Raw genomic sequence first — 27,665 nt, 5'->3', positions numbered from 1 at the left:
GTCGTGCGATTTCCGAGAGTTCTATGTGTATCCGTATGTATGTGTGTGTGTGAGAGAATACGAGGTGTAAGTACAAAGCAACTGATTATCCTATCTACTCAAATATCGCGAACTATACTGTATCATAAAACACAGCGATGCGGCTGTAGGCTTGGAAGACTGTGTGACAGCAGCTGCCACGTCGTACAAACGAGCGTCAATCGTTGCGCGTTTCAAGCGAAAACAATGTAATAAAAACAGCTACGAATTCGCGAGGCGTATAGAAAATCTTCGGCGATCGAGGCTCGTCTTAGAAAAATCATCATCGTCATCGTCGTCATCATCAGTGTACAAACCGCGTGCTACTGCAGCTCACACGGAAATATATAGAAAAAGCTACGTCTCGTCTTTTGGCACAAGAGTTTACGAGAAACTCGCTTTTGTATAAAGGTCTACGAAAGAGTCACAACGATAATATATTATATATATATATATATATATATATATATATATATATATATATATATATTGTGTGTGTGTACAGAGACAACCTCGCCGCGCGGAAGATTTTCCTCGGAGAAATCCGCAGGTATAACGAAACCGCGAAAGAGCAAGCGAAACGGTATACTCATGACGGTGCCGAGGCATCGAGGGTCTCTCTAACTTTCGTCTCCTCTCACTACGACTTAACATACAACTGGAAGCATAATGTAATAACTCGACTGTGTGTACAATAATAGTGTGTCTTGGGCTGTGTGTGTAGTGTGCGAGTGTCGTAATATCATCGCAAACCGGACGAGAATAGTAACAGAGCAGCGGCATCAGCAGCAGTCTACCGGGCCAGTAGACAGCAGCGGCGCGACAAGTCCCTCGTGGGGCTGCTCGGCGAGCTGACGTCCGGCCCGTAGCCAAGCGTTCTCCAGTGTCACGGGGGAGACTTTGGCCTGCCGAGTTTCTCCTGCTGCATCACTTGCTGCTGCGGCTGTTGTTGTTGTTGTTGCTGCTGCTGCTGCTGCTGCTGCTGCTGCTGCTGTTGGTGGTGATGCGATGTGGGTTCGAGGGCACTGGCCATCATGCCGTCGTTACCATTCTTGTCAACGACGCTCGTATGGACGGGATGGAAGTATCGTTCTGTAATATGTAAATTATAAAGTTTCCTTTGAAAATGGTTTAGGCTTTTCGCAAGATTCAGGTCGCGCACACGAGCCGCGTGTAACGTAACTTCTCTATTACTGAAAAAAAGTGCTCCATCCTATACGAGACGCTATATTTACGAGCCGAACGGCCGTTCCTTCCTCTTTCGCGCTCTCTCTCGCGCGCGCATATCTTCCGATTCGAGCTGGAAATCCAATTTCGCGCGCGCAAAGTGACGTCGGGGAGCGAAAGTTATCCCTTGCGCGGGCGCGCGTGCGCCGCATGAATAATTCACGAGAGTAGGGATATGTTTTATACCTTCTTCCATTGCGGTGGGCGGCTCGCTGGCCGTGCCCGCAATAATCGGCGCTATCATATTGTAATCATCCTCGAGGTTTATGAAGGGCGTGGTGTTCCAGCGCGGCGGGATGTTGGAGACGGACCTCTGCGTTGCCACGGGCCTCGTCACCGAGACAGGGGAGGAGAAGAGCGAGAGGTTCGTCGGCGATATCACGCCGGACATCGAGCTGATCGTCGGGTACGTGAAGATTTGCTGCGGAAGAGAACATAAAAAAGTTAGCTTCCGCGCTGTGTATAGCTGGGACGTATCAATTATCGTTTAAGCTGCTTAACCGCGCTTCAACTCCGACTGCGAGGCACATTACGGTAAATACTTTGAAACTGCTGTTTAAAGTTTCGCGTGCGCAATGTCGAGTTTCCCTATCGCACGAGAGCCAGAATCGCTGATAAAGCGCAGCCTCCCTGCAATTTTACACTTTCTAAGCGTGACACTCTCAGCTCGCCCAAATGGATCCTGTTAAATCTGGCGATTGCACGTTCGCGAAAAAAATAAATCGTAAAAGAAAGCTCACCTGTCCAGGCTGCGAGTGAAAGTGAGCAAAGGTGTACTCCCGATTCGTGTGCGGCGCCGTGACGAGGATCCTCGTGGGGCTCTTCCTGCCGGCCGGGTCGACGGACGTCTGACAGGCGGAACCGACGAGCCCGGCCGCTGCAGCCTGAGCCATCTGGTCCTGGGCCGCCTGGGCCGCCGATGAGGAGCCCATGTCCGAGGGGTCACTGGGCGAGCCCGTCGAGTTCGGGGGCGAGTTCGCGCTGCTGGCGGTGAGCTCGCCGGTCGACCTGATGATGGCCACCGGCCTGGCCATCGGCGCAGGCGGTGGTGGTGGCAACATCGAGCTCGGATAATACTGTGAGAACTTTTGCACGCCAGACCGCGGGCCCGCGAGTTGCGTCTGGAAATTGTACGCCACCGATCAACTATCGAAAGCCGAGCACCCGTCCAGTCGCCCCAGAGCTCGTTTAGCTCATTGAAGCTCTTTTGTAAAATTTTCAACGGAGTGCAGCAGAAAGTGCAACGCGGTGCGGTTACATTAAGCGATCCAGGGCAAGTGGACGGCGGCGATCGTCTTCTGTCGAGACGCGAAGGTACCCTTGATGACAGCGCTCGTTAAATATACACAACTAACGATTAATTTACAAGCTGCGATTCAAAACCGATAACTCCAGCGAGCGGTGTCATCAACGATAGGGCTGTTCGTCTCATCAGCCACGGAAGCTACCTGGGGTAGTTGCTGAGTGTTCTCGGCCTCCTGACACACGAAGGTCACGAAGTCCGAGAGGGTGTCGTGGCCGTTCTCCGGGTACTTGACGACGCCGGCTGAGCCCGGGTGCTCGGGCTGGTAGTAGGCGAGGCTAGACATGCTCTGGCCCGAGCCTCCGGCAAGTCCCTCGTGCGGCGAGTGCAATCCTGAAACACAGTTCCACCATGCGTTAGACCACATCTCTGGCTCGTGTTGCAGACAGAGGGAATTTCATGTTTGCTCAAGCCATTCTCGTCGTAGTCTCGGCTTGTCGTTGCAACCTCCGTTGATTGAAGGTACGTTCAATGTAAGAACCACCCCGTCAAACCACCCCCTGACCAGCAATCGTCAAATTAACGTGGTAATTCGTAATTCATAAATTGGAGAGAAATTCCGACGCTAAAAGTCATACCATCGCGAGATGAAAAAGCACTCTCTAATTAAATTGAAATTAATAAACTGACCCACATTGCACATCACAGAGGGCGAGAGAGCGTGCTTGAAAATACGTGAAATGCGCGTTGCTTTCCACGTAAAGGAGCCGCGTCCGCGAATGAGAGAAACGGTAATAACAAAAAAGGGGCTAGAAAGGAGAGCGAGAGAGAGGGGGGGGGGCGAGGCTGCAGAAAGAGGAACAGACAGAAAAAGTGAGTGTATATAAAGAGAGGAGGGCGTTATCGTTATTAGGGGGTGGTTTTAGTGGCGCACGAGAGCAACACGAGTTACGGGCAAGTGGATACATATGCATGATATGTAAGCTCATACACGATGCATAATACATATGATACATATGTATACCGGCGCACTCTAAGCGTGAGACTGCGGCTGGCTGGAAAAACGTATACATTTATATATATATATATATATATATATATATATATATATATATATAATATATATATATATATATATATATATATATATATATATATATATATATAAACGGACACACATAGATCTGATGTGCGGGAGCTGTACGTATGTCCGCGCGTACGCGTTGTACATGTGTATACAGTAAGCGCAAAAGTATGCGCACTGCAACGTGTTACTCTGGCCTTTTCTTTTTTTCCATCTCTCTCTCCCAGCTCAATTTTCATATTCCGCGGCTCTTTTTGGACCAGCAGTGTAATGAATGTAAGAGAGAGGAGAGTCTATAATAACGGCGTAGGCGCGCACTTGACGTACATTTTTTCGCTTCCTTTTTTTTGCTGCGAATATACGCATACATGGAATGTACATAATGATATATAATACATGTATAGACACAGGATGTGAGGGCAGTCAAACTCCAAGCTCGATCATTGGTCAGACGGTACTTTGCAAAAAGTGCGATGGGTTGTGCGACGTCTCTGATCGGTAGCGATATATGTGTATCTAATTGCAAATTATGGAGAAAAAAGTAATCGCGAGCTCGGACTTTGCGGACCGTGACAGCCTGCGTTTGTTCTTACTCTTTTGCTTCATTTAGTGCAACGACAAACATCAAACAGCAAGGTATAATGTATATATATATTATATATGTAGAACATCGAGTATTATATATATTTAAAGATGGTATATATAACGCATGTCAACATCAAAACATCAAGGTAACAACAAAACATCAACATTAACAGTGATATATATATATATATATATATATAGATAATTTGGTATATATATGTATGAAGTAAACAACAACACTAACATCGCAACAACAATATATAGTCAGATATATATACATGTATATGGAAGAGGTGGTATCGTACACGGTGAGTAGAATATTATTATAGAAATATATACACATCAACAGTATCAAGTATAGAGCGAGCCTATATCATATATAATGTATATATAGTAGGTCGGAAAATTATTAATATATTGAAAGGATCAAAGTTATGTATATGAATAAATACATAAAGAGAGACTTAAATATATATAGTTAATCCATCCAGCATACGACATACCCAGAGCATAATATTGATCGTGTGAACAGTGAGCGAGACACATATGTATATATAGATAAATATCAATGGTGTGCAACGGTGTTTTTACGACAGCGATACTTGCGTCAAACTGCATCGACTGCTCTAACGTTATCGTCGATTCTGACGTTTGACGCAAGCTGTATGCGATTGTGGTGTAAAGTATCTTCAACAGCAAGGTATAAGTATACATGGTAACAATAATGATAATAATAAGGTGAGATATATATAGGCAGCAAGGTATAGACAACAAGAGGTTGGGCAACAAACAGTCATATAATATATAGATACACAGAGTATATGTATGTGACAGATATCTATATGGCTTACCCCCTGCAGTACATGACACTGACGCGAGCGCGAGAAAGAGTAAAGTACGATATGCGCATCGACTGTCCGTTTCCAATCTCTGCTTCAAAATTGATGCGTCAATATACATGCTCGTTATTGAATGAAATTTGATTTTTCACGGCCAAAAAACAAAAGATCGAGTCGCTCTCCGGTGTGTTGTACCAATAATATAAGCAAATCCCGCGAGATGACGAAGTTTTCCGGGTTTCGGCCGATTAGAAAAGTAAACATGGCTAAAAGAATTAACGGATAATCCCTTGGAAAGCTCTCTCTAACTCGAAGGAAGAAAAAAGCGGCTCCTCTCGCTGCGCGCCTCGTCGGTGTCTCGCACTTTCCGATAACGGCTTAGCCTGCAAAGTCTTCCCTCTGCTCTGCTCTATACACTCGTCTAATCCCCCCCCAGCAGCTGTACAGCGGCGGCATTCCCGCGTATTATACGTATTCGCCATTTCCCGTAATGTCCTCCGCGCTTCCTTATCAGCCCTCGCGGTTTTGTATACACACAGCGAGCAGAGGGACAGAGCGAGGGTGTGTAAGAGAGAAAGTGAGTGTGTGTGTGTGTATGTGTGTGGGCGTGTGTGCAAGAGAAGGGGGTTGCGGAAAACTAACGAGCCAACGTATACACTTGTCAGGCCGCGCCTCTAAGGAACGATAGCATCGCGCCAACAATCGTGCACACAGAGAGTATATAGCTGCAGGCGGCTAAACGAGCAGAGAGAAAACGTGTTTGTGGGCGTGTGTGTGTGTGTGTGTGTGTGTGTGTGGTTGCGTGAAAGAGACAGAGAGAGAGAGAGAGAGAGAGAGAGAGAGAAAAGAGATTTTTTTAAAGGATTGCAACATCGACCTACGGGTGACGGGTGGAGCTTGCTTTTCGTCATGGTCACGATCGGATCGTCGCAGCCTTATACTAGTACAGGAGCCCACGACGGTGCTGCCGACTCGCTGGACCAGGCCGCGTCACGACGACGAAGCCGACGACGACGACGAGCCGCTTTCTTGGGCTACTTCGCTTGGGCAGGCTTTTTTTTATAATACACACAGAGAGATAGATTTTTCTCGTTTAGTTGCTTCTTTGGATATAGGGAGGTTATTATGAGCGTTAGATTGCCTTTTGTTTCGTTTTGTATTGTGAAATTACTTCTTTTTTTTTGACAAAAAGCAATTTATCGTAATGGTGCATGATTTATGTGATATGATATATTTATGTATAGGATGATGGGGATCCTGTATTAATAATTTTTTTCAGCTTGTCACTATTTAAAGCCAGACTGAGCATGTCGTAACCCTCCTTGATATCGTTTTCCCATTTCTGTCGTTTAGTTAAAAATAATGTGATGAGTAACTACTCAGGATGAAAAGAGTCTCAAATTACAGAAAGAACTAGATTTTACAGAAGGTAAACAGTCGTGAAGATCGAAAATTTACGAACGCATGATATACAGAAATTAAAAATAAGATCGGTTGTCTCATTGTAAGTTACTTTTCAGTCTTAACGTGGTGTACTCTTATTGTAGGAATTTGACTGTTTCCAATCGATCCCAGGCATTCTCAGCTGTGTTGGGGGCAACATCGAATAATAAATAAGAACAAAACACTTGGGCATCAATGAAATAAACATAGTCAAAGCGCGACAAAGAGACAAGCTGTTGTACAAAAGGACTTCTATTAAAGTATATTCTTTGTATGCAACGAGGGTGTTTAAGCGAGTAGTCGTAATGATGTCGTGCTTCGACTGAGAAGTCGTACACATAAATGTGTATATATATATATATATATATATATATATATATATATATATATATATATATATATATATATATATATATAAATAATGAATAGAATAGATATAAAAGGGGACAATATTAATGTACAAGAATAAAATGGGACGTTTAAGAGTGAGAGAGACCTCGGGCATCGTGCACAGTTATTTTTCTCTCGATATTACATAGACATCGAATGCTAACATTCACATCGAGAAAAATACGTTATCTTTCCCCTGATGATTTTACGTACTTTATCCACGTCTACGAAGTACACTGTATTTTTCTCCGCATGTGAGTGTTTAGGATTACAATTGCTCAGAAGACAAGAAAACTGCCCAGAAACGTATACTTTCATCGATCTTTTGTCTCCTCTCGTCCGAGCACTTGTAATCGCGTACGCTTTCGATCGCACCAACGCGCGTGTGATAAAGGATATAATATATCAAAAAATATAATGACACATAGCCGGTGTGTGTATAATATATATAACATAATAATCGTGTACACGTACATAGAGAGGTATGCAAATATCGATATATATAGATATACATAGATAATATATATATAGGTGATAACATCATAACCAGTCACAAAAGTACCTTATAGTTGAGTTAGCGAGCTTCTCTCTATGCTCAGGCTCAGACTGAAACAGAGATTACGCGTAATTCGCGATATTAGTCACACTCTCGCATCCATATATTTTCTTTTCTTCCCGTCGGGGGGATATAACCTGCCCTGCAGAGTATATATCGTACGTCTACCGCGTGTGAAGCGTGTGATCGTGTTCGTCATACAATATTAATATATAAGGAGACTCTTTCGAATCGGTATCGTATAAAATGCGCAAAGTATATATATAACGATAAGCGTCGAGGCAGCGAATGCTTGTGTGCACAGCGATGTATACAGATAATCTATACTCTATAGCTTATACATAATGGTGTGAAAAAAAACTTTAGGATGTGTTTTTTTTCGCGATAATTGTTTATGTTACTTACATGAATATGCCTATAGAGGTGAGCTCAGAATGGGTCTATCGCACACTGGACAATTATATATCAATCAAGGAAACATATAAACATACATATCTATATAATATATTCAGCTGCAATGGAATTCCCCGCTTGTAACGTCGTTCATATATACATATACATTATTATCTCCGGCGGCGAACTTTCCTTATCGTCGACAACGGCCCCTATTTATAGCGGTATATACGTATAGAGCGCGGATCAAGAGGAATCCGAGCGATTTTTGCCCCAGCGCGCGATAGCTCAATTTCGATCGCGTGCAGGCGAGTAACTTTTCGATTATCAAGCTCCGTACCAACGACGACTACGACTCTGCTGCAGAGCGTCAAAAACTTGAATCGTTGAAAATCCGGCCCTCTCTCTCCCCTTCTGATGAGCGCGAAAACGTATATACCGACGAACAATAAGAGGGAGAGAGATAGATAGGGACTATACAGAGAAAGAGCTTCCATCGGCGCGGGCTCGAAATTTCCGTCTGGAAATATTCGAGGCATTCGCGCATTGTGTCGGTTTAATCGAGTTGACCCGAATTACAGGCGCCTACTCCGTGTAATTCTGCGCGCGCGCTGCTCCAGGATTCGCGCCGGCATGACACGTCTGGCCCAAGTGATTTGTACTTCGGCACACTTGGCCTCGTTGCGCTGGCTTCCTCCTGTTTTCTCCCTCTCCCTGCCTGCCCCCCCCCCTCTCTCAGCCGAAAAGGAAAACTTATTTATTCGCCGTCGTTGCAGCGGAGGGGAGTATCTTTTTTTTTGTTCCTCCTCTCGAATGCAGGAAGCGAAAATGTATTTTTACGACAAACTTTACAAATGTGTTTCAAACTAAGAAGTACAAAAATTGGACGCTTGCCCGAGAGCCGTTGAGAGAGGGGGGGTGGGAAGGGATGACAAAAAAACAGGAAATTTCGCGTGCAGTGCGCCGAATTTTCGCGAATTTCACGGCCCGCTGCGGCGCGAATTCTTTTTCCCGCGATCATACCTTAATCGCGCGCGAATGGAAAAAGCCGGATCGGTGATTCGTTTCGATTTTTTTTTTCATTTCGAACACACAACGAACCGTGAAGACGCTAGCTGAGTGTTTTCATACCCGCGAAATAGTGTCGCGGATCCTCGACATAATAGTACAGCACGTGTCCGACAATCAGGCCTACACAGCAATGAAACGCTCGTAAAACGGCTGGATCCGCAGAAGCAAAATATTTTCTCTCCCCGGCGCGCGCACGCGGGCAACTCTCCAATTCGGCTCCTCTTCCCCCGCACAGCCTCATAATCGAAGTGTGAACAACACACGACGAACGTGTAGTGTACATAACGCAACAATCGCGCGAACTTGAACTCTATGTCTTGCGCTGCGTTAAAACAATATTAGAGAGAGTAGAGTTCATAGTAATATGACAGACGTGTATTTTGGTTCTGTGACGATGACGATGACGATGAATTTTGTCTATGGGAATCAAGTTATGCAAGTAGGTATATAGAGAGTGAAAAATAGGGAGCATAGGTACCTGTCTGCGAGTGCGGCGAGTCCATGCCTCGGTGGTTACCGCCGCCGTTACCACCGCCGCCACTGTCCTCGGGTCTGAGCACCGGCGAGAAGGTCGGTGCGCTCGAGACCGAAACCGCCGGAGACTTGTCAGTTTTGTCGTTGCGTATCAGCTGGTGTACCGGCGGTGGACCTGTGGATAAAACGAGGTTTCTCTCGTTAAAAATTTTACATCGTCTCGACCCCTTTCGACTGCCATTGAAAGCCCGATTGGAAGTAGATAAACGACGAGTTTGGTGAGATATTTCGTTGATGTGTAACGTTCTCAATTCTAGCACGGGACGTCTGCTCTGTGAAATTATAATTTGAAAAAAAAGCGCTCGGGTCGATTTGCACGCGACGACGTTATTACGGTTCATCCAAACGGCGGAATAAATCACGAGATACAGTATAATGCACTGTGCATACTTTTACTAAATTAGAAAAGCTTCTACTTAACTTTCTCATCGTGAGGAGTAAAAAAAAATAAACCCCCGCGCAGTAACATAACTCGAGCGCGGCTCGTAAAGCCCGGCGCGCGATCCCCTCAAAATCGCAAAACCAAACAAGGGACGGCAAAAAAAATATAGACTGCCCGGTCGCGAGCCAGGGAATAAACCAGTCGCGCTCCTTCGTTATCTCTCTCTCCCTCTCTCCTGCCTGTAATTACCGAGCAATTAAAGCTCTCTCTCTCTCTCTCTCTCTCTCTCTCTCTCTCTCTCTCTCTCTCTCTCTCTCTCTCTCTCTCTCTCTCTCTCCTTAACAGTGGCTGGAGCTTAAGAGTAAGAGAAAGAGTGAGGAGAGGGGGTGGGGGGTATTTAGTGGGCTGCAAAAACTTACTGTAGCTGGCCGCGCCGGTAGGCTGGCCGTGCTCGGTGGCGGCCGTAGCGGCCGACGGCGGCGTGTAGCTGCTGCAGTAGTACGGCGGGTGCTCTATTTTGATCGCGTTTATTTGAGGCTGCTGCATGTCGCTGAGGTCATGCAGTATGGACGCTGAAACACACCAAGAGCGCGAGACGCACGTGTTAGACTTCTCTCTCTCTCTCTCTCTCTCTCTCTCTCTCTCTCTCTCTCTCTCTCTCTCCCTCTGTGATAAGACTCGTTATTCTCATGACTTCTCTTTTCTGTCTTTCTCTGAGTGAACATGCTGTGCGACATCGTTTTTCAAAGGGGACTCGCTCTTTCGACGCTCGAGAGGATAAGCTTTCAACGGGGACGTCTCGAAAGAGAGTGAAACGATCAACCGAACAGGGCATCATATACCTGAAAAGCTGTCTTATTACTCTCTGTTAAGCGTGTACGCGCACTGCGGTAGCGAGTATGTGAATTATCCAGCCGAGAGAGAGCACTCGCGCCTACGTCTTGTTTAATTTTTTTTTCTCCGTTATTATACGTCGATTGTACACGGGAATCACGGTAATTTCGAAATGGAGAGCTGGTTACAAAGTTATTTAATTTAGCAGAAGTGATATCACGCTATACAGCTCCACTTTGCGGCCGCCGCTCGTCGAAAGTTCTGAAGCGTGTTTTATGCAAAGACTTGCTTGAACTTTTCGAAACTTTGAATTTTATGGCTCGCGTAACCTTGGAAAATCTTCTCGGTTACACTATTGACGTACGTATAAGGAGAGTAAAATGTTATCGACCTCCTTGTCACAGTCATACGTTTTGATGTTACGTTGCCCTACCAAACTCGACCTTATCTACTTCTCAAACGACACACAAAATGAAAATGTTCAGAATATGTTACCACCTCGTTGAAATACGGACTTCCATATAAAAGAGCATTATTGTTACATCGCCGATTATATGCAGTCAACAACGATTCAATTTAGTTAATAAATTCATACTTACTAGTGATTATAGGTGCACAGTTTGAAAAGAAGTTAGATATGCGTGGTAACATATTCCAAAAGTCTTCATTGTTGCGGAGCATTAGCGTGCAGGGATGCTTTCAAAACGCAGAAATTCTCCCGGCACCTTTCGAAAGCATCCGCGTCGGGATAATTTTCTCGGCTCTATTCGGCTTTTGCAAGAGATAGTATACGAAGAGACCGCGAGACCGGATCAGAACAAAATCATCCCGAGAAACTTTTAGAGTGGATAATCCATCAAGGCAAATCAATGCAGCGTCGCGTCCGATCTAGAATACACACTACACCCTCGAAAGTACGAAAGAGCGAGGCGCAGCAGCACTCGACGGGAAAATCCCGTCGCCCGGAGCAATGAAAAATTTGACATTGCAGCTCTCCAAGTGAGAGATACATACAGTATAGACACAGAAAGAGAGAGAGAGAGAGAGAGAGAGAGAGAGAGAGAGAGACAGCAGCATATACAGTGAGACAGAGTAAGAGAGAGAGAGAGAGAGAGAGAGAGAGAGAGAATAAAGAGAGACGCTCGAGCTCGTACCTTTTGAAAGCATCCAGAGCTCCTTGGAGCTGAAGACGCCAGTCGCGAGGATCGTGTCGTTGCACACGACACCGTTATACAGTTCGTGGTAACCTGCACCTGAGAACAAATACAATCGATAATCGATGAACGATCGCTCTCGCTTCTTCCTCCTCCCCTGGATTATATATGCTCTAGGCCAGACCGTCGCGCCGCTCGAGATAAGATAAGATGTATTGCCTGTGTACAGTCTAAGCCAGATGCGCGATGGCGAGCTTTTTCTTCCCGCACTTCGCGGCGCAGTTTTCCGTTAATTGAAAGGCGCGTAATTTTAATGGCCACGCGGAAGTGCTTGTATAAATAACAACAGCTCAGACATATCCGAATGCATTATGCGCCTATCTATTTTTAACTCTCGAATTTGAAAAGTCTGCGAGATTCGTACGCGAATGCATGAACGTGATGGCCGGACAAACGAGTTAAAAATAATGCCGGAAGTGAGGATCGCGGTATTTAATTAATGGCACTTGTTTTCCTGTATCCGCTAAAAATAGACTACGTAATATAAACGTTCATCGTTCGTAAAAAAAACAGGAATTTTTCTAAGCGCATCTCACTTCTGACTTGTACTGTGTGGTAAGAACCGACAACGCGTCGGTTTCGATCGCATAAAAGTGAGGGAGAAAAGTCGAGGAGACGATTCGTTCGAGCGATTGTCGTTATATGAGTTGCAGATACGCTTAGGGGAAGGTCAAAGAGGCTGTGGAGATAGGAAGTTTACATAACTCGATGGCTGGAGAAATGCGCTGCAGAGCTGTATGTACACGGAACAAAAAACAGGCCATCTGCGCATTCACAACGAAATGAAAAATTCAGCCCAGCGCGTTTGTTCGCCTTCGTGTTCGCATTTGAAACAAATTCTCCGCTGTGATGCAGCTTTTAAACGTTCGTACCTTTTCGCCGCCTCTCCTCCTCTTTCGTCGCATTGCAGATACCGTTTAGGACTTCTGTAATCAAACATGACAAAGAACTCATTAGTTGCATCCTACCTCTCGCTACATAAATTCGGATGAAATAAAGTATAAAGAAAGTTCAAAATTAAACCAGCTGCATCGTCGTTTCATTGCCATCGCTTAATTGTTTCGCTCCAAAAATATATACGCATGCGTGTATCCGAGGCTCTTTATTTATCCATTCATTCCAGGCGAAACACCTTCCCGGGAACTCGCTAATCACCCGGAGCCATCCTCGTCGCGGTGACGCGTGTCAACAGAGGCGAGAGAGAGAGAGAGAGAGAGAGAGAGAGAGAGAGAGAGAGAGAGAGAGAACCTGCTGGGTCGCTATACGCTACTGCTCTATAAATAAATGCGCGACGGACATCTTGTATAGCGCGTGCCTCGGAACTCGGGACTGTATGAGAGACCGGCGGATATGCGTGCGTTGATCTTGTTGTCGCGAGAGGTTGAGTATATAGACACGTGAGCCGAGGCTGTATAGCTCGGAAGAGATTTTCCGAGGTGTTGCCTTGTTCGGTTTCGGTCGAGCTTGCGAAAAGCTCCATCGATAAAAGTATGCTACTAATGAAAGAGTTGTATGATTTATCAAAGTATACTGGGAAACGTCAATGGATAATATCTCGGAATATTTCATCTCCGTTCAGCATAAGAAATTTCTAGAAAACAGAAAAATACACGTACATCGCACAAACAGCTCTAGCATTTCTTCCCCAAACAAAGCTAACATTCGACCTCCAACTTTGATTCATATCCTTCCCCGGTCTAACTGCAACTGCAATATACGCAACCTTCAATAACTAAGCACATCCCATCACTTTCTTCTTCTTCTTCTTCCTCTTTTGCGCTCGATAAATCTCCTCGACTCTAAAGAAACTCTCGTGCGGCAACCCTGAGAGTCTCGCACACATTGAAGTCTGTCGGGCGGCGACATGCAGCGGCTATTATTATTCGCGAGTAGTGTAAATATATTAATCTTCCGGCGCTGCGCTGCGGGTATAGTGTCTTTGTGCGTTTTGCAATTGCATTCTCTAATTGCGACGTTGTCGACATTACTGTTTGTGTATGTGCGTATGCGTGTGTGTGTGTATGCGTGTGCACGCGCGTGTCCTGTGTAGAAAATACGACGCCTTGATGTTCTTTGATGCAAGGGGGGAGTATAGTTTTCTAGTATACCGGGTTTTGAGCGGGATCATTAAAATAAAAAGTTTGGATCATCTGGATAAAACTAGTTTTTTGCCATGCACTTGCTGCTTCGAAGAAATAAACATATATTATCACATGATCCTTTAAACTCGATAAATTCGATGCGAACCATGTCCGATTTCCATTGGATGTTGCTGGCTCAAAGGATAATATTTATTCAAATGAAGTATAGCTTCAGTTGTACCATTACTGATTACATTTTTTTTCGATGTCTCCATTGCTTGCACATCGAATACTTACTGATTAATTGAATAATTCTTCATTATGGTAGTATAATTGTTCACGTCATTCTTTATAAAAAAATAATTATAAATGTATAAATTCCACGCGTGTTTAATTATCATAAATGTACATATTGTTATGTAACTAGTTCAAGTTAATATACTCCATAGTACAAAGATAGACTAGTTAAAATTTACCACAATGTAAATACAGAGTAATAGTTTTGCATTAAATTCTGAACTACAGAATAGGAAAAAATACAGGATTTATTATTATTTAAATATATATCCTTATACAAAAATAATTAACAACGCACAAGGGATAATTAGAATGCTATACTTATAGATAATTAAGAATAATTCGTTTTTTGTTGATAAAAGGTGACGTTTATCGATAAACTGGCTATATATGAATACCACTTTTAACAAAGTAAAAAACGGAACACCGAGACTTATCAGAGAAGGTACGGTTATAACTCGTCGCCATGAGGTTAACAATAACCGTATTTCCGTTGCTGATCGTACTGCTTGTGTTGGTTGTCAATGCAGGTAAGCAATTCGATTTGAATATAACATTTTTTCTAAAGAATTTATTATTATACGTATTTTTTCAAAGCTAATAATACTGCAGATGTATATTTTTTACCTATCGCGCGCTCTTAAAAAAAATAATGACCGGATGTTTAGAAGCCGGCAATAATAAGTGATTTGATTGATTGATATTTCATTTTATATTAAGGGGGCACACCACCTTTGAAATTAAAATCAAAATTTTTCATTAAAAATTTATAAATAGGGGGGTTTGGTTTAAATTTCATAGAAAAAAAGTTACATGATAGTTATGTTAAAATTAATCAAAAATTGATAAAAAAATCAGTAATATGCTTATAAAACTTTTTCTATGAAATTTAAACCAAACCCCCTCATTCATACCATAACTAATGTACTTTTAAACAATATCCTAGAGTTTGAGCTCATTTGGGCCATTCGTTCCTTTGGAATCTTACGGTAAGTGAATTATGGACTCCCTACTATACGTAGGTATTATAGAGGTATATAGAATGTCTAAAACCATCAAAATAAAGGTAAATATGTCTAAGAATAGTAATAAAAATTTGGTTCATTTATATAAGTATTTATAAATTTTTAATGAAAAATTTTGATTTTAATTTCAAAGGTGGTGTGCCCCCTTAATATTTTATTGTATTAATTAGATACACAATCTATTTTTAAAGAGATTATCAATTATTATTACAACAATTAAATCATTCTCTAATTTAATAATGCTTTAAGCATACGCACGTCCGAGCAAAGCAGAAAGAGAGCGCCGAAGCCAGCTTCTAAAACAACAATGCGACGAATTAGCTCCGAAAATTAAATCCGGTACAAGCAGTGAAGAACTTAAAAATGATATCCAACAACCTGAATTAGTCAAGAATTATTCCAAAGATCAAATAATCTCTGCTTGCAAATATAAAATATATCATTCTTAATAAAAACAACAACAACAACAATAGAATTCATTTAAACGATATTATAATAACACTCATGTGGAAAATTAACCACTGGAAAAAAGTCATGGAAGAAATATTAATAATTATTTCGTTTTAAAATAAATACTCGCGGAATAATTTTTAACGAATTGGATGTATTCAACATGTATAATATATAAAGCTTTTATCCCTCCACCAACAATGATACTATCCCCAGAATTAAGCGATGATTTAATTTGAAGAAAGCCAAAAATTTAGTGCGAAAAGCACTATATCTAGAGTTACACTGGTCGATCTTGCGCAAATCGCTCATTACGCAACGCGCTCACACGAAAATACACCACGTGCGCTGTCGCTCGGCTCGAGGCTCAGCCCGGAACGTTCGAGAGCAGCTATATAGCTTTCTAACGCTGCATCGGTCGACCAGCGGTAAGTATATAAGGAGCTTCGCAACGCGCGATAGGCGAAAATGCACACACGTCCGATCGCGTAGTTTGCATTGCGCACGAAGCTGTTGGTGACACTGAATTCTCGAAGGCCGACCGAAGAGGACAGAGAAAGGAGTCGGAGAGAGCGAGGGGGGAGGGGAGCATTAGAAATCGCAAATGTGCGCCGCAGAATGTCCGAGTCGGGCGTGAGATGCATTATTTGCGTACGGGCTTTTGCTTCTGACGTCGCTAAACGAAGAAGAGGACGATACTTCTGATTCAGTACAGCATAATTTTCTAGTAAACTTAAGCGAACGTTGAGAACAACATCGGACCAAGCGCAGCAAGTGGAAAAGTAAAAATTGCCAAGCGAGTTGCACACATCGTCGGCGTCAGGTACCTGCTTGTAGAACTTAACGGTTAACCGAGCTTAAAGCAGAAAAAATTGCAAGCTTCGCGTCACCAGCAGCCTGCCGCAACATCAACCAAATAGCGGCGCCGACCCATCAGCGAAAATCCGCACTAGCACAGCTTGGAGAGACCTTTTAACCCATAAGATCCTAAATTAAGCTTTGCGCGTGCGAGCAGATGAGTTTTCATAGCGCACGCTCGCTCTAAAATTACACGCTCGCGTTTTGGTCCAGCTTTTTTTCTCCTCTTTCCGCCGCTTTCGGCTTCAGGACTCATTTCACCTGGTATTATGGGCACGCACGAGCTTGCGGACACTGGCAATTAATTATAAAACTTAGAGCAGCGCAAGCAGCCGAGGGAGAGACGCGATCTGGATCGGGAGACGCTGCAGCCGTGGCTAATTCGGAACGAGCGCTGAGAGATGAGTCAGAAAGTGTATAGCAGGAGAGACGGTGTGCGTTCTATGCTCGCAGGGTTTTGAGATGGTGATAACGAAGCGGACGTGGAATCTTGGAACAAGTGGTGCGCGGCAGCTTCGGTTTGACCCGATTCCTCGATTATATTCGCGGCTTTGAGAATTCGACGACGATCAGGAGTGAATTTTGGGATTAACAAAGTGTATCAACGGATGGTTTAGATTATTGCGAATTTTTATAAAGCTTTTGTGAACTTGAATGGTGTACAAGCTCGTTACAACGATGAGATTTCAAGATATAAAAAAGTAAAGAATCATTCTACTATGCACATGAGCGTTTTTTATCGAATCTATCCATCGCGGCGTCGATATCAATCTTTCAGAAATCACAAAGCGGTCAAGCTATGTTAATACTTGTTTACAAGCCCGCGATATTTACTCCTCGCGGTTCTCGATCCACAGCCGCGCATCAGACATCATTAAAACACTCTATTACTCGCGAGTGCACTTTCGGCTCTCGTTGCTCGCATCAGTATCGCATCTTTCATCGTCAATCACCGCGAACGTACCTCAGGGCCAACCTCGCGAACTCGAAAAAGCGCATTAACGTCAAAGATCGCAAGACACTTTCGATGAATCACTCGCGGCAATTCGCCCCGTCATCGCGTCTATCCGATATCGTCATAATTCCCGAAGCTCTTTCGGAAAATATACAAGTGGCATCGCTGTAATGTAAACCTAAAACTAGAGTTTTCAAGGTCGCGGGAGTATGGTTTTATTGACTTTGGTCCGATGGCTGCTCTGTAAATTGGGCTATGATAAATAATTATTCCGGTGCAACGCATCGTACATTGACTATATGATGAAGAATTTTTACGAATATTGTTGTGTATAACCTGTTCAATTTAGCTCTAGACTACTAAAAATGACTAGATAAACAAAAATTGCACAAGTGTTTTAAACTTACGACTACTATCATTGAAAATGTCCCTGGTCAGATCGATATAAATATGTATATGTATAGTCATAGTTTTGTATTAAATTGTAAACTACATACAGGAAAACTTTAATGTTACCTCATTTAAATTATATACATTCTTCTACGAAACTTACTGAAGATTAGAATTAGATTAGAATTACTTAGATTAATTAGATTAGAATCTACTTATACATAATTAAGAAAAATTTGCATTGATAAATTGCTTATATATCTAAAGGACATAATAGAATTAGGTGCATTTATGCACGGTCCACGTGCTCTACTTCTCTACCCATTAAAATAAACCTATCTATTTTCAGCTATTACTTTTTAAAGAGACGAACTGAATTACGTTTAATCTGATAAGCTACCGTCATTACTCGTCGCCATGAGTTTCACAAAGGCCACGAAGTCTACATTTCTGTTGCTGATCGTACTGCATGTGTTAGTTGCGAATGCAGGTAAACAATTCATTCAAACGTAACATATATCTAAAACGATTTATTCATATTTTGTTAATTGGGTGCTTTAGGTAAAAATAAATACGATTTTGCAGTATTATTATCATAATAAACTTGTACCTATGTTTAGCTCTAGATTATAACTATAACTAACGAAATCGTCATTCCTTTCAGAGCTGCTCAAACATAATTAATAACTTAATCATTCTTTTATCCAATATAATGTTTCAAGCGCACGCACGTGCCAGCGAGGTAGAAGATGAGGAGCAATACCAGCTTCTAGAACAGCAATGCTATAAATTAATTCCGAAATTATTAGACAGTGCAACTGATTCAGAACTTGAAGAAAGTATCGATCAATCTGAATTGGGACCGTATCATTCTAAACCAGAAATACTCGAGGCTTGCAAACATCTAATTTTCACCTTAGAGGAAATCAGTGCTTCTTATTCGCCTTTTCAAACGGTTACTCTTCATTGGTTTCCCTCAAAGTTGTCTAAAATGTATGTTCGTTCGAAAAAAAAAATAAAAAAAAACTCTCGCATATCTCCCAGACCCTAAAAAAACTCACATCTCTACGAGCCCAATTATAAAACTCTCTCATCGCGCGCGTCCCGCCATCTTCCATTCAAACTCTCTCACTTATTATAACCTCGTGACGCTTCGCGCGGCTCTCTCTCTCTCTCTCTCTCTCTCTCTCTCTCTCTCTCTATCGTGCAGCTGGAGCTGAAACCTTAATCTACCCCATCGTCTTGGCAGTCGTCTCCTTTTTTTCGCGCGCGCCAATTTTTGCCTCAAGACCGCCCACGTCTAGCTGGTTCGTAAACATTAGAAAGCTCGCTGCCAAAGCGATACGCGGCCAGAACCCGCGAACTTTGAACTCGGACGCGCGGTTTCTTCGCGGATGGTTGTCTATCTGCCCTGGCATTCGAGAACACTGATGCTTCTGAATGAATCAAGTTGGACTTGAATCTATTTGACAGAATCCAATTCTCGATCACAGTAGACAATTTTTCGCAAAATCAAAGTCAAAGCTCGCGCGCAAACGAAACCGAGAGTCCGAAGCAAAACAAAGCAACGCGCATCTCGCGCGGGCAGCAGCGCATTAAATTCGAGGTCGCCTGGAATCCGGGCAGTCAGTATAGGCCACAAGCGGAGCCAACTGCACACGCGGCGTGAGTATCTCGCGCTGCCAAAGAGCGCGCAGGCAGTGTCATGGGGACCGGCTGCTGCGGCTCGAGCGCGTACACGCGGGTGGAAATTGGCAAGCCGTTCGATTCGCGCAAGAGTCTGAATGGGCCCGTTTCGGACGGACTGGCTCTACTCCTGAATGAAGCAGCTCGCTTCCAAATCCACCGCTGCCAGGAGCTAGCACGTTCTGCAGCTGGCGACGAGATCAGCCGCGATCGAGTCCTTTTCGCGCTGCCGGCTTAGGAAAGATCTGGCGCGGGGAATTCGATGACGACGACGATGATGCGAGGGGTTAGCGAACTTGCATAGATATTACGTTACCGTGGCTGGTTATAAAGTTGGCGAGGTAGAGATCGAGTTCCCGGACGGAGACGTTGATGTGGTAAGGGTTGACACAGAGGCCCGGCTGGGCGCATTCCGCAGTCTTTTCCAGTCTCTCCCCGTCCGTAGACTCCAACGGAATCGCCTTGAAGAGGATCACCATCACCAGATCCAGCCTCCATACCTGCGGCGTCGATCGCGCGTCTTTTACTCGACCGCTACGCTATACGCGAGTGTTATGTAATATTACGAACAAAAGCGAACTAACCTTGTCAGCTTGGCGTAGGCAGTCGATGCGCCGCATCTTACCCTTCTGGTCAGGATTGCTGAGGACGCACATGGCCGGCCTCTTCCCCGTGATGCTCAGCACAAAGTCCTCCCGGTACTCTTGTGTAATGTCCTTCCGCAATTTTCCCAACAGCCGTGACGCCCATTTCTGTTTCACCTCCAGCTTCTCGTTCTGCAACGACAAATTTTCAACCGCTACTTTAGCAATTATACAAGACTATACAGACTTTTCTCACAATTTTCGCGTTTCATTTAATTCAATCTCCGCGAGACACGCGCAAAGTTTTCCCCAAACTTTTCCTATTACTCTAATTGCTTCGTTCGCTCGCTCGCTCGAAAAATCTAAAAGTCAAAGCGCACCCATCCCGCATATTTGCACACGCGAATGTGTCGCGCGATAACGATCGCTGTATTATTCCGCGGTCTCTTTCCCATCGACAGCAGCCGTATCCAGCACGAGTCGAAAAGAAAGTCCAGTCAGTTTGGAATAAATATTTTCCTCGACGTTAACGTACACACACACATAGAGAGACAGTGAAATTCCGTATTCTCGAGCGAGCGCTCGAGATATCGGAAAAGCTCGAGGCGCGGGAAAGCATATGCAGCGCACGCGATCGCTACCTCGGGCCACGATTGCGGAATAGCAAAGTATACGCGCGCGCGAGTCCTTGAGAAATGTCCGGCTACGCGGCTTAGGAGAGGAATGCGATGCTTTACGATGGCTGATCGGGCATCTCTGATGTTATTATAGTGAAGGGGACCTTGTGAAAAATATGCTTTATCCAGCGATATTTGAATTTGTCGCCGTTGAATTCGCAGAATCGTCTATAATCAACTATGCGCGCGCTGGCGTATAGACTAATAGCCGACGCACAGAATGCTCGCCGAGGCTATGCGCAATCGTCGCCGGTGATCTCGCACGCGGTGCGTTTCTATCGAGTGCATATTTGATTTAAACACCTCTGGAATCCGTTACTCGCGCCTTTCTCCCATCAGCCTCGACGAAGCGCGCTAATAAAAGAATCAAAACGGAAGTCAAAGTTTCTGTATAATCGCAGCGAAGAGACCCGGCGAAAATCAGCGAAACTTTCGTCTCGGCGCGAATTGCTAATAAGCGCGTAGATCCTCGAACTCCGGCGCTGCTGCTGTCCCGTTGCTCCATTATGCAACGAGGAGGTAAACCTTAAAATTACGAAGAGAGAGAGAGAGAGAGAGAGAGAGAGAGAGAGAGAGAGAGAGAGAGAGAGAGGAATGGAGAGGCAGTAACAATAACGGCGAAAACACGAAAGTTCGGAGGGGCGCGTTGTACGATGCACCGACGGAACAACAGCAATTTGCCGGTGAATATAGTGGATGATGTGCGCTTATACGTGGCAGTTGATGCGGTGGCGGTGAGGTTCAAGTACCTCGAGAGTATGTCTATTATTGCTGATAGGGATGATGTGAAAATGTCTGTATTTTATACAGACACGTTTTCATTCATTTAAAAAGCTCAAGTTCAATAAAATAGAACGAACTAACGAATTCGATCATTTAAAAAAAAAAGACCAGCTCACCTCCGCGAATCAACTGTACTCCTCTCCGCACGTGCATCAGATGTACTCACACATACTACTGTAAGCTCAAACGGATTGAGTCGTTACTCGCGCGTCGGCATAAACTCGATCGAGTATGCCAAGTGTGAAGAGAGATTCGCGAGTCTACGCAGCCAGTCGCTGGCAAGGCATCGCTATACGTGCGGGAGTGGCGTTAGTTTGCCTCGTTTACGTATATCGGCCCCCGATTGATTTAGCACCTACATTCGTACCTACTCCAGCGCGGCGCCTCCACGACAGAGAGAACGTACGTATATACACACTTCAGTAAAGAGGCTCTCACGAACGATTGGGGGTCGAGCCGTGGGTGGATTTCGGCTTTCGGGATTGATGAGGCTGGCGTCATGGTATAGTAGTACAAGGGAGAATTTTAAAGATTGGAGTCGTGTGATTTTATCTAATTCTTAGTGCAAGTAGCAAACGTCGCGGCGACACACGATCTCGAAAATTGAAGGTTTGCCCCGGCCAATTCAGGCTGCCCCGAATGCCAGCGTTTAACCGGTAATTCGCCAGCAAATCAGCAGGTACATAGAGAGAGAGAGAGAGAGAGAGAGAGAGAGAGAGAAAGAGCAAGCGAGTGTACAAGCGCTGCACATTCGTGTTCCTATATACACACCAGTAGTGTCCTTCCTCTGCAATATTTATAATGTCGCATAGCCTAGCCACTCGTCCCTATCGCTGTCTTTTTTCTTCTCTCTCTTTCGCTCTCGTCTCCTTAGCTTCGGATTACGCTTTTCAGATCACGCTCGCGACCTCTGCATTTACGACGCGGAAGCTTGCGATGGCACGGACGTGACGCGAATATCTTCGGACTCTAAAGAGAGAAAGAGAGGCAGAAAGAGAGGGAGAGAGAGGCATCGCGTGTAAAGAAGCAGCAATTACTTATTACATACAAAGGAGCGGCCGTAATTACTTTTCGACCGACGCCGGCGCGCAGCTTCGAAAGTTCGGGAGAAACTACAATCGACTAATTAACTTTTCAGAGTACGCCCACCGCCGCCGCCTTTTTCTTTCTCCCGAGCTTTTCCCCGTAGATATCGAGGAGCCGCACTGAACGCCGCCGCTCGTGGCTTGTAAGAGAGAGAGAGAGAGAGAGAGAGAGAGAGAGAGAGAGAGAGAGAGAGAGAGAGAGAGAGAGAGAGAGAGAGAGAGAGAGAAAGGAGGGATATCTGAGAGGCAAAGTTTAATAATCAGCTGGAGCTTTTGTTCTTGTTCCCCTTTTTCGGGCACTTTGATGTCTCGATTTGGATTTGTATATCTTTGATGCAGTTTGGATTATAGGTACACCTGAAATAATCGCTATTGCAGTAAAATTCAAATACAAATTCTTGATTATGCAGGGCTCCAAGGACGAATAGTCGATGTCGAAAACAATATGAATCACAGCGAGATACCCCCCCCCCCCTGAGGACATATTCCATTCCTATAAAAATTAAATTTCCATGAAAAGCCGGGGATACGAGCGGAGAGAAAGCGAGCGCTTTATTGCATCTCCCCGTCGGGGAATATCAAATATATCATCATCCGCATTACGAAGAAAATAAGTCGTTCCCGTCTGTATGTCTCTTTCTCTCTCTCTCTCTCTCTCTCTCTCTCTCTCTCTCTCTCTCTCTCTCTCTTCTCTATTCTGCAGATCAAACGGCCGAGATAAGGCGGAGGCTCTCGCGGTTTACCTTGTGCGCGATATTTTCCAAGTCCGCATGTAATCAGGCAAAAACATCGTCGGAGTCGAGAGGAAAAAGGGGACAGAACGATTTTCGAGGGAGAGAGAAAGGGGGAAAGAATACGACGCGACGCGACGCGACGGAGCTTTTATATAGTACGTATACTCGGTACTGCTTATATTCGGCTTCGCGATTGGGCGAGAGAGACGGAGAGAGAGAGAGAGAGAGAGAGAGAGAGAGAGAGAGAGAGAGAGAGAGAGAGACAACGGATGCAAGGGTTGGGGAAATTTATATTCGTCGAGTGTTGGGGCTGTTTCAGGGGGGGCCATGACTTTGAACCCATTAGTTCGAACAAATTTCGTACACTTGCTTTTGATTCTCCCTCGAGTGTTGGATAACTATGAGAGGAATAAAAGTATAATGCATATGAGAATAGAGCTTTTAATAATTTTAACCCTCCAAAAATGTTATCATACATTCGGCAGCAGCGGAAATGCAGAAAAGCAAACCCTCGCAAAGAAAGCGCCCGATAATTCATCGCCCAGCCATTCTAATTCTCAAAAACTGTATCTCTTATATCTCTCTTTTCCTCAAGGGCGCCGAGAAAGCTGGAGTGAAACAGAGCGAGAGAAATATGTACCCTCGCAACGGGGGTCGCAACGCGGCGCGCAAAACAAAGCTCCGCAACGGCATGCTTCTGTGCTTCCGCCGGAAGCGTCTCGCGATTGACCCTACGCTTGCGAATTCACGTTGATGATTTTATTTTTCCCACTCTCGAGGCTCTCTTTCCCTTTCTCCCTCACTTTTTTTGTCAAGGAATTGATAGACAAAAGGGGCGGATTTTCTGAGCTGTTGCGCTTTTATGCGTCATGGAGGAGAAAATTATGAATTTTATTTCGCTGGGATTTCGAGGTAAGACTCTCATGGTAGCACGCAGAGAGCATTTTACGAAGGCTGTGAAAATGAGAGGCCGGCATTAGAACGTTGTTTTTCTGTCTTCAATTTGCAATGACTAATCAAATAGAAAAGAAACAATTAATTTTCTTACATGGTATAGAAACGTTTTCGCTATCTCGCATTTGAAATTTTTCATTGAACAAACTGATCGATCCACACAGCACCACGCAATGAGTATCGTGCAAAAATAAAATCAAATCAAGCCACCAAAATCCTAATTAAAATCTCCCAGGGATCCGTAACGTCGCCGTGCGTACACCTCTAAACCGCCTCTCTCTTTCTCTTATAACGAGCATCCCGTCGTTCGGCAAACATGGCCGAGAGCAGTTTCCATCCTCGTCGTCGTCGTTCGTCCATCGGCGCTGGCCAGTCGACACAGCGTACATATACATATATACCTATATAGTGAGACTCTCTGACACAGACTCGCGCGCGCGCGAAACACGGACGCAACAGCTGCCGCACCGATTTATTTTGGATTTCGTCCGTCCGTCCGCTCTTCGCTTCTCCTCTATACGCTACGGCTGCTGCGACTGCTTCTTCCTTTTGCCTTTGCTTGCTTTATTCGTGTTTCTTTATTGCGCGAGAGGTATGCACGTGTACGCGGTGGGATATGGGTGAAAATCTGCGTGACTACTCCGAAAGGCTTGAGAGACTGTGGGTTATGCGATTCCGAGGGGTAAAATTTGTTATATATTCTTGTTGTAAAAGAATGATACAGTTAATATTAAGTCAATACCGATGTACCAGAAATAAACGCGGAAAAATTTAATTTTAATATCGCATATCATAACGAAAGCGAAGAAACAGAGACGAAACATAAATCAAATCAAAATAATAATTTTCCTCCCAACACACGCGCGCCTCTCTTCCTTATTTCCATTCTCCCCCCACTCTGCCACCTATATCTCTCAATTCTTTTCTCATCGCCGTCATCGACACACACACACACACACACACACACACATCGTCGCGTCTATCCCCACCAGTAGAGCCGCTCCGTTTTTTCATCCTTCTCACGCGCTACCTATAGCGCGAGCTATTTTGAAGCGCGCTCGCGCGGGAAATAAAGTGCTGCAGCGAGCGAGCGCTGCATTTTTAGCCTAACGACGGTCAGCTCATTTTCATCCGACGGCTTTTCTCAGTGCCGCCGCGACGACGCCGTAACGCTACTGCTGCGGCCCGCGCTGTCTATATACATGCATTGTGTCTAGAGCTGCTCGCTGCGCTGACGCTTTTCTTATATTTCGCTATTATAAAGACTGAGAGAGAGAGAGAGAGAGAGAGAGAGAGAGAGAGAGAGAGAGAGAGCGAGAGCGAGAGAGAGAGAGAGAGGACGGATTCTCGTCGTTTTGTCACGGCGCGCTGATGCTTGAGATTATGAGAAAGGGCCCATTGTTTTTGGCAATGGCGGGGGATGACGACCACTTTGGGAAGTTGGACGCGATGAGTTTCTTTTTCGCGAGAACGCGCGGAATCGATCGTTCGAGCTCTAGTGTCGAAATACTGCTAAAACAATTCGCAAAATCGAATTCCACATCAGTAATGAATCACAAGCAACAACACTGCGCCGAAGCCGTTAATTCGAAATTCCCGCGCTCGTAAAAGCTCTCTCTTGCTAGCTAGCTAGCGTGCAACTAATTACTATTATACCGCGCGACAAGCAGCCCTACATCATTCTAAAAGCGCAAAACCGAGCTACCTCGGAATAATTTCCCTGAAAACTACCCACACGCGCGTACTGTATTCTCGGAGCATCGTAATTTTGCGGTACTGCATCCCTTATTGTTTCAGCGGAACTGCAAACACATTTCAAGCTTTCTCTCGCGCTCTCTCTCTCTCTCTCTCTCTCTCTCTCTCTCTCTCGCTCTCCCCGCGAGCTCTGTATCAACCTGTTCAGCTTGCGGACGTCGGACTTTTTTATTGCTCCTCTGCAGAGTAGGAGGAGGAGGAGAGAAACAAAATAGAGAAAACGCGAGCTTGCGACGGATGGCGTCGCAAGCGCTGCAGCCCCGACGTCGAGTATATATAACGGGTATAAAAGCAACGAGAGACGCGGCGACGATGTGCAGAGCTGAGGATGAGAGCGAGAGAAATCTGGGATGGGGGGATTTTTATGGTGCTGAGATTTTCTGAGTTGCATGTATACTTGTGGGAGTTTCGTTTTGAGTGTTTTTAAAAGCGTTGCGGACGATCGCAGTGTTTCCTATAAGATTGATCGGATTTATGTTTTAGTAAACGATTCATTCGTAACAATAATTTAGCTAGTCTTATTGAAAAAGTTACAGTGATCCACTAAGTATAAGACATAAAGTAAAAAATGACCCCTACATAAACGCACTAATACCGAAAGCTTCGTCGACCGCAGTAAAAGTACGATCAAGAGCGAAGAGCAGTACTACGACATAATTCCATAGCTTTGAACGATATCTTGCGCAGAAATAAAACGAACGAGAAGGAGAGATACAGAGAGAGAGAGAGAGAGAGAGAGAGAGAGAGAGAGAGACCCACAGTGAGAGCTGGGAGTTGCGTATCGAAAGTTTTTTCAGCAGCAGTCGCCGCGGGAGAGCGGAAAAATCAAGAAAGCCGACGCCAACGCCCCTTAATATTTAGATTCAATTACGCGGCACCGCTGCTGGAAAAAAAATGAGGACGAGCCATCGTTACGCGACAAATTGTCGCGCGCGTCGGTGGTTCGCGCGAGTCTCGATGCCACCGCTACCGCCGCCGCAGTGGCGGCGAGTTATGTTTCCGCTGTTTCGGCGACATTGTTGAGGAAGAGAGAGAGTTAGAGAAAAAATGAAATGTTTTATGCTTGTACAGCTTTGGAATTTTAACGGCTTTTCTCCTGCTAGCGGATTTATTAAGCTAATGATTTTTGCATTTGCTTTGATTCATGTTACAAATAACATTCGAAAGCTCTGACGCTACGAGTAGCCGATGTTGCGACTATCGCTATCGCGAATAAAAGGGATGCTGCGCAGGCGAACAACATCGTAAAATTTTGCGAGCTCCGTGTGCGGAGAGAGTTGTGTTCGGAAGATAATACACAGAATTCGCGTAAAAGGCCTCTTCAGCGGCAGCCGGAAAAAGGTGAGAGCTTTTTACGGCGCCACGTGCGCGAGCGTGCAAGCATGCATACGTAAAGCTATACACTTGGCAAACGTTTACTGGATTTACTCGCCGGAGTAGAGCGCACACCTTGCGATCCCCTGGGAATCTTTACCTTAGTTTTGATTCTTATGATCTGGTTTCTGTTTATGTTTTTACAAGAGCAATTATAGGGAAGT

General features: G+C 44.6%; 1 protein-coding gene across 6 annotated transcripts in view; it reads right to left on the bottom strand.

Moving 5' to 3' along the window:
• Nucleotides 1-726: 726 nt before the first annotated feature.
• LOC100118989 (nuclear factor 1 X-type) overlaps nt 727-27,665 on the bottom strand; it is a 50,690-nt gene continuing 23,751 nt past the window's right edge. For 4 of the 6 annotated variants that reach the window (XM_016985016.3, XM_031928779.2, XM_031928780.1 and 1 more), the window contains 10 exons: nt 20,140-20,331; nt 19,872-20,055; nt 12,686-12,739; nt 11,754-11,852; nt 10,185-10,337; nt 9,328-9,498; nt 2,694-2,881; nt 1,986-2,366; nt 1,432-1,666; nt 727-1,110 (listed from right to left, as the gene is read on the bottom strand). In XM_016985016.3, the coding sequence (XP_016840505.1) occupies nt 905-1,110; nt 1,432-1,666; nt 1,986-2,366; nt 2,694-2,881; nt 9,328-9,498; nt 10,185-10,337; nt 11,754-11,852; nt 12,686-12,739; nt 19,872-20,055; nt 20,140-20,331 (1,863 nt within the window). In that variant the 3' untranslated portion in view covers nt 727-904. The remainder of the gene's footprint in view (nt 1,111-1,431; nt 1,667-1,985; nt 2,367-2,693; nt 2,882-9,327; nt 9,499-10,184; nt 10,338-11,753; nt 11,853-12,685; nt 12,740-19,871; nt 20,056-20,139; nt 20,332-27,665) is intronic. The other 2 variants (XM_016985017.3, XM_016985020.3) reach the window with 2 other exon arrangements.

Source organism: Nasonia vitripennis, chromosome 4 (genome assembly GCF_009193385.2).
Source record: "Nasonia vitripennis strain AsymCx chromosome 4, Nvit_psr_1.1, whole genome shotgun sequence".
NCBI classification, from domain to species: Eukaryota; Metazoa; Arthropoda; class Insecta; order Hymenoptera; family Pteromalidae; genus Nasonia; species Nasonia vitripennis.
The sequence above is the reverse complement of the archived record's forward strand: the minus strand, read 5'-3'. Positions and strand labels throughout refer to the sequence as shown.